The sequence below is a fragment of the Colobus angolensis genome, unplaced genomic scaffold (genome assembly GCF_000951035.1).
Source record: "Colobus angolensis palliatus isolate OR3802 unplaced genomic scaffold, Cang.pa_1.0 Scaffold72, whole genome shotgun sequence".
NCBI lineage: Eukaryota > Metazoa > Chordata > Mammalia > Primates > Cercopithecidae > Colobus > Colobus angolensis.
The window spans coordinates 2,813,537-2,819,127 of NW_012120932.1; the positions used below are offsets into that span (position 1 = coordinate 2,813,537).

The 5,591-nt window shown below is 61.2% G+C and overlaps 1 protein-coding gene across 1 annotated transcript; it reads right to left on the bottom strand.

The window, feature by feature from the left end:
* Window positions 1-2,365: 2,365 nt before the first annotated feature.
* On the bottom strand, window positions 2,366-4,223 carry BARX1 (BARX homeobox 1). Its single transcript, XM_011927529.1, has 4 exons — window positions 4,103-4,223; window positions 3,653-3,944; window positions 3,486-3,570; window positions 2,366-3,071 (listed from the first exon to the last, which is right to left on the bottom strand). The coding sequence occupies exons 1-4, from the start codon at window positions 4,221-4,223 to the stop codon at window positions 2,907-2,909; spliced, it is 663 nt and encodes a 220-aa protein (XP_011782919.1). The 3' UTR covers window positions 2,366-2,906.
* Window positions 4,224-5,591: the final 1,368 nt, after the last annotated feature.

Sequence of the window (5,591 nt, forward strand, 5' to 3'; positions counted from 1 at the left end):
TTCTTCAAGCCCCGGGCCTGAAATGAGGGATGCGACTGCTGCCTGCAGACAGAGAGACAACCTCAGCGCTTGGTGGCTGGGGCGCAGTGGCACGCAGGGCGGGCGCCAGGTAGCTCCAGTCCGGCACGCGCAACCCGACAGACCGCATCACCTTGGAAGACACCATGCGGCCCTTTACCTAGAGTGGCAGCTTTGCGGCCTTGGTCAGCACGGGGTCTCTGGGCCGGCGGGCAATCATCTGCCTCTGCGCCTTAGCTCCCTGGAGTGGGCCTGGAGCTTCCTTCGGGTCTCAAGGGTTCCACCAAGCATGGAAGCCCTGAGCTGCCCAAACACAATGGCGTGCAGCCGGCTACTCTTCCCCGGTCTCAGGGACTCGGTCTGTCTCTGCTTTCCCTGTCCCGCCAAGGAGCACAGAAGTGAAGGCAGTGACAAAAACTCCACCCCTCCCGCACTGCAGGGCCTGGAATCTGGTCTCCCTCATTTGAGGCCCAACTTCCCCACTGACCCACAGGTGACCTCCGACCGGAGTTCCCGCATCAAGTTCCCCTTTGTGCCTGGAGGGGGCTGTTCCCGCTGAAATATTGGGGCCCTTGGGCTCCGAATCCGGATTGGCCGGACCCCCTCCCCCACCTGTCAGAGCCCTGGTCCTACAAAGACCACTAGGTCCATAACACCAGAGACTCACAGGGCAGCTAATCTGCCGAAGGTTGCCTTCCTCGGATTTAGCAAAACCGGAGAGCCCGGAACGAACTGTGACTGATGCTGGTCAGATCCCCCTCCTTGCCCCTCTCGACTGCTGTAGGTACATTCTACCTTCTTCCACAATTCTGTATGATAGAGACATAGCTGGAAACCAGGTCCCTCAGGCCTCCCTTTCCACGGAAGTCAGACCTTCACTTCCTGTCCTTTCAAATGGAGAGGATTAAATGCAGTCAGATAAGTCACTTGGCTGCTGGGACCAGTGCAGGCAGGGTTGCTAGGTTGAAAGACCTGGGAGTAACCCCAAGGCTGGAAGGGATTAGGGGCCACAGTCACACACTGATGATTCATTCATTCCAGGCGGTCAGGGTTGGTTAGGTTTTCTGGCTTCTCAGGAAAAGCAGGCGAGTAGTCTGGGAGCTGTTTGCAAGGCTGAATTAAGAACCCAGAGTGAGCAAGAGCTGGTTTCTCACACCCGGCAGGACTAGGGTGAGGAAAGTGGCTGCAGCCCTCAGAAAGTGCTTGCTCCTCTCTCCCTCTCCTCTCCCCACACTGCCCCCCCCCCAAAACCCCTCATTCCTTCAGGCCTTGAGGTTCCAGGAGGGAAAGTCGGAGCTCAGGTTCTGTGAAGAGCCTATCAAGCCAAGATCTGAAAGGCAAGGTGTTGCCACAATAGTTGGGGGCCAGAAGAGGTCACTTTCACATTCTGAAACACAATACTTGCAGCTGAGTTATTTGTTCCTGAATCTTTTTTGTTGTGCCTAAATCTCTTTTCCTTTTTGAGCCTGGAAGGACCTGGCTTCAGGAACTCTGAATGACCAAGTTTCATAGTCTTACTGAGCTTTAACCAGTAAAGTGGCCATCGCTGCATCCCCACCTCTGGTCATCCTTCCCACCCCCAGCTTCAGGAAGCACCAGGACGGGAACCTACAGGCAGCCCTGAGCCCAGGCTGGACTGCGGGAAGACAACTGAGACCTCCAGGAGAAGGGGGGCACCTGATGGCACACACAGCCAAGCTGTGTCCCTGCAAGGGACCACCTTCCTTAGGCCGGTGTCAGCTGAGTCCTCTCTCTGCGTCAGCCAGGTGCCCTCACTGCCCGGAGCTGGAACTCAAGAGTATCCTGCGGAAAACGTGAGAACTCTGGGGAGCCACTGCTGCTGCAAGGACCCGCGGGCGGGCTACCGCGCCGGCGGGGGCTCTGTCCAAACCTCGCGTCCTCGACTTCCCATCCGCCTCATAATGGGTTGGTGAGGACCATCTCAAGAACCGCACAAACTGGTACTTCAAGTCCCAGGAAACCGAAACAACAACCGAGGCGGCTGTCTGTCCGGACCATTTCCGGAGCGAGCTCTGCGGCGGACCTCTGGCTCCCGCTCCTTTGGGCACCCGCGGTGCGGCCAGACCGCTCCTGCCAGCGACTCTCTGGCAGGCAAGGAAAAGGAGGTGGAGTTCAGACTGGCCCCTCACGCCCAGAGTGGAAGCGATTCCTAGGTTCCTGCAGCCACCGAGCCGCCCGCCGTGCCTAGCCCGGGCTTGGTGGCGACGGGCACAGCTGCCTTCGACAGAGCCGGAGGAAAGGAAGTTTAAGAAGCAACTGCCGGCGTTCCGCTTATCTTGCCGCGCCCACCCGCACCCACTGCGGATTCAGAGGCTGCTCCACCGAGCCCGATTGTGTCATAAAATATTTTATTGGAAAAAAAAAAGTCACCGTCTTCGCAAGAGGGGGTAGGGGCCCCAGCGACATCGGGAACCGCCTCCGGGCCGAGCCGACCGGTTGCCCTGGGGGTCTCAGGCCGTGGTGGCCTGAGCCCAACCGCCGGTCCCCGACGTCCAGAAGCGGGTGTGTGCCTGGAGGCTCCCCGGCCGGGAGGGCAGGCCCCAGACGGGGTGGGGGTGCAGGCGAGGGGCGGGGCGTGAATGCGCGTGGAGCGCTCTGCGCCACGGAGCTCAGGGCAGAGACTAGTAGCTTCCGCCACGCTGGATGCGAGTCTCCCAGGTTAGAGCCCAGAAGCGCGCTGGGACCTGGGTCTGGCTTTAGGGTCTGTGTCCTTCCTCGTTTGGCCCCAACTGTCCGCATTCAAGATCATAATAAAAAGGTTTAGGAAGTAAACGTCTTGGACGCGGAAGGGCCGGCTCGCAGGTTTCCGCCGGTTGAGGGGGCTGCGGGCGGCACGGACATCCCGGGCCCCGCACCATATGCCGCCCTCAGTCCTCGCGGCTCCTGTCGCTGGGCTCGCCCGGCACCTCCGCCGGTTTCTCCGCATCCTTGGCACGCTCCTGCTCAGTGAGCTGCTCACTCGTTGGAATTGAGTTCTTCTTGGGCCGCCCCTTGGGCTTGGTGGGAGACTCCAGGCCACCGCCCTGCAGCACCTGCACGGGGGACCGCCAGCACCTGTGTGAGCCAGGACGTGGACTGGGGACCCCGGAGGAGACTTGCACCCAGGTGGGACTAGGGAGTACAGGAAACCATATGAGGAAATGGTGGGGAAATGTCCCGGGAAATGGCGGCTATTTGTCCAAATGCCGCTGGGGAGCGGCCTGGCCTGGGGAGCATAAGACTGCCAGGAGGCCTGAAGGTGCCACCAGAGAGGAAGAAATGTCGGCTTAGCCAGGCACCCAAGGGGCAGAAAGAACTGAGAGAGTCCCGGTGCGTACCAGGCACCGAGGGAATGGGGAGGTTGGGCAGAGTCTACTCTCTGCGGGGAGAAGGAGGAGAGTAGCTCTGCATGGCACCCGGGCATGGCCCAGGAAGCCGAGGGGCCGGAAGCCACCAGGCACACTCACTATTTTCTTCCACTTCATCCTCCGATTCTGGTACCACGTCTTCACCTGCAACTGGCTCAGGCCCAGGGATTCAGCAAGATCTATTCTGGAAAGAGCAGGGCGCACCCTCAGCAAGGCAAGTGATCACACTCCCACAGCCAGCTGGCCCCAGCCTTGCCGCGCCCTACCTGTCCGGCGTGGAAAGGTACTTCTGCTTCTCAAAGCGTTTCTCCAGGCCCATCAGCTGCAGCTCGGTGAACACAGTGCGGCTCCGACGCCCCTTCTTGGCCTTGGTGCCTGGCTCCCCAGGGCCTGCCGCCTCCAGCTTCCCGCGGAGCTGCAACTCGAGTGGCAGGTGTGGCGCCCCCGTGGCGCCCGGCAGCCCAGGCCCCGCCGCCAGCAGCGCAGAGCTCAGCCCTGAACAGCCCAGCGGCGCCAGTGGGAACTTGAACACCGCCGCCTGCTCGGCCTTCAGCACGGCTGCGAAGAGAACGGGGAGCTGGGTGAGCTAGGACCGCGCTCCTCTACCCCAGGGACTGCCGCACCATGTGCCGGCGGGGGTGCTCGCACTTGGCCGGTGCCACCCAGCGCAAAATCCCCACGCCCTGCCCCTCAGCGCCGGTGGCGCAGATGGAGACCCTCCTTAACACTGCTGTTCCCCAGATCTGGGAGGGAGTATCTCCTCGACCCCGTCCGTGCTCTGTCCTGGAGTTCCCCAAGCCTCAGCGACTCTGAGATCTCGGGGTTCTTGATGAACATGTTTGCCGCTGCGAGAAACTCGGAGTGTGTCTTGTCTTTCGCGGAAAGAAGAAACCAAAAATAAAACGGCAGCCGGTCCTAAGAAGATGGGCGTTTGCTTCAACCAAATCAGCACCGCTGCTTAGAAAAAGAATATGCACGGAGCGTGCACATTTGCTCTTCCGTGCGGTGGCACAACAGCCGTGCGGTGGCCAGGAGTCATCTGGGCTGGAGTTGGGTGCTTCCTGGAAATTCCAAAGTACCCTGAGAACCTGGAAATTACTGTTGACGTTTTCTATTTTCAGACGCTTCCCCATGAAGATGTTTCCATATTCTTCAGTCCTAAAACAGCTGTGTGCCCGCTTCAAACGAATTAGTAACAACACAGCAGATGGAGATGAAAAGTAGCCAAATGGCCGAGTCCCAGATGGACTTAGAAGAAGCGCGCTGGCCCTGCCGTTTCCAGGCTGGGGAGCACCGACTGGGAGGTGGGGTGTGCAGGGAACGCGACTTGAAAGGCTGCGGTCCCGGCTACAGCGTAGAAGCCTCCCTTCCCCGACAGGCCTGTCACTGAGGTGCCAGTCCTAGCCCGGCTGGAGTGAGAAAGGGTAGGGCAAGGCGCAGGTAAACATGGGGCAGAGGACCCGCAGGGAAAAGGTAGGAGATGGAAGGCAGACCGACCCCAGTGAGAGAAGCCGAGGGAGGCCAACCGGGAGACGGGTGGAAAGCGAGACAGGAAAGACAAGGCGAGGGTGGAGTGCGATGGAGAGGGCACCATCAGGGCAGGGCAGGCCCCGCCAAATTGGGAGAAAGGGCAGAAGCTGAAAAGGTCTGAGCAGGCCGTTCAAGCCCTTCAGAGGCCCAGCCGACCTGAAAGCAGAAGGGACAGCCAGGCAGCTGCTGACAGCCAGGCCTCTGACCCCGAGGCAAGGCCCAAGCAGGTCCGCACTGCGGCCAAGGCCGCGTTCCTCGCCTGCTGGAGCTCCCGGGGGCTCCGGGCCGGCTTGGGCCCGCGTCGGCACCCAGCCCTCGGGAGCGCAGGCCTCCTCCCCAGAGGTCCGACTTCCCTGGCTTGGGCAGCCGCGGCCACTCCCGGCCAGCCCACTGCGGCGAAGCCCAGGCGTCCGTGGCCTGAGGTCGCTTCCACCCACAAGAGTCCGTAGCCTGGTCGTGCGCCTGCAACCGGGATGCTCACTCGGGGTCCCCAGGCTGGAGGCCGAAGGGAAGCAGTGAAGGAAAGAGCGAACACCCTCCCCGGGCGGCCCGCGGGCACGAGGCCTGGTTTCTCTGAGGCCTGGCGTTTGCACCCTCCGCCTCCCGCCTGGAGGGCTCCGAGAGACAGTCCCAGAACTTGCGCTCCCAGAGCAGCTTCCCGGGGCTGCTTCGAGG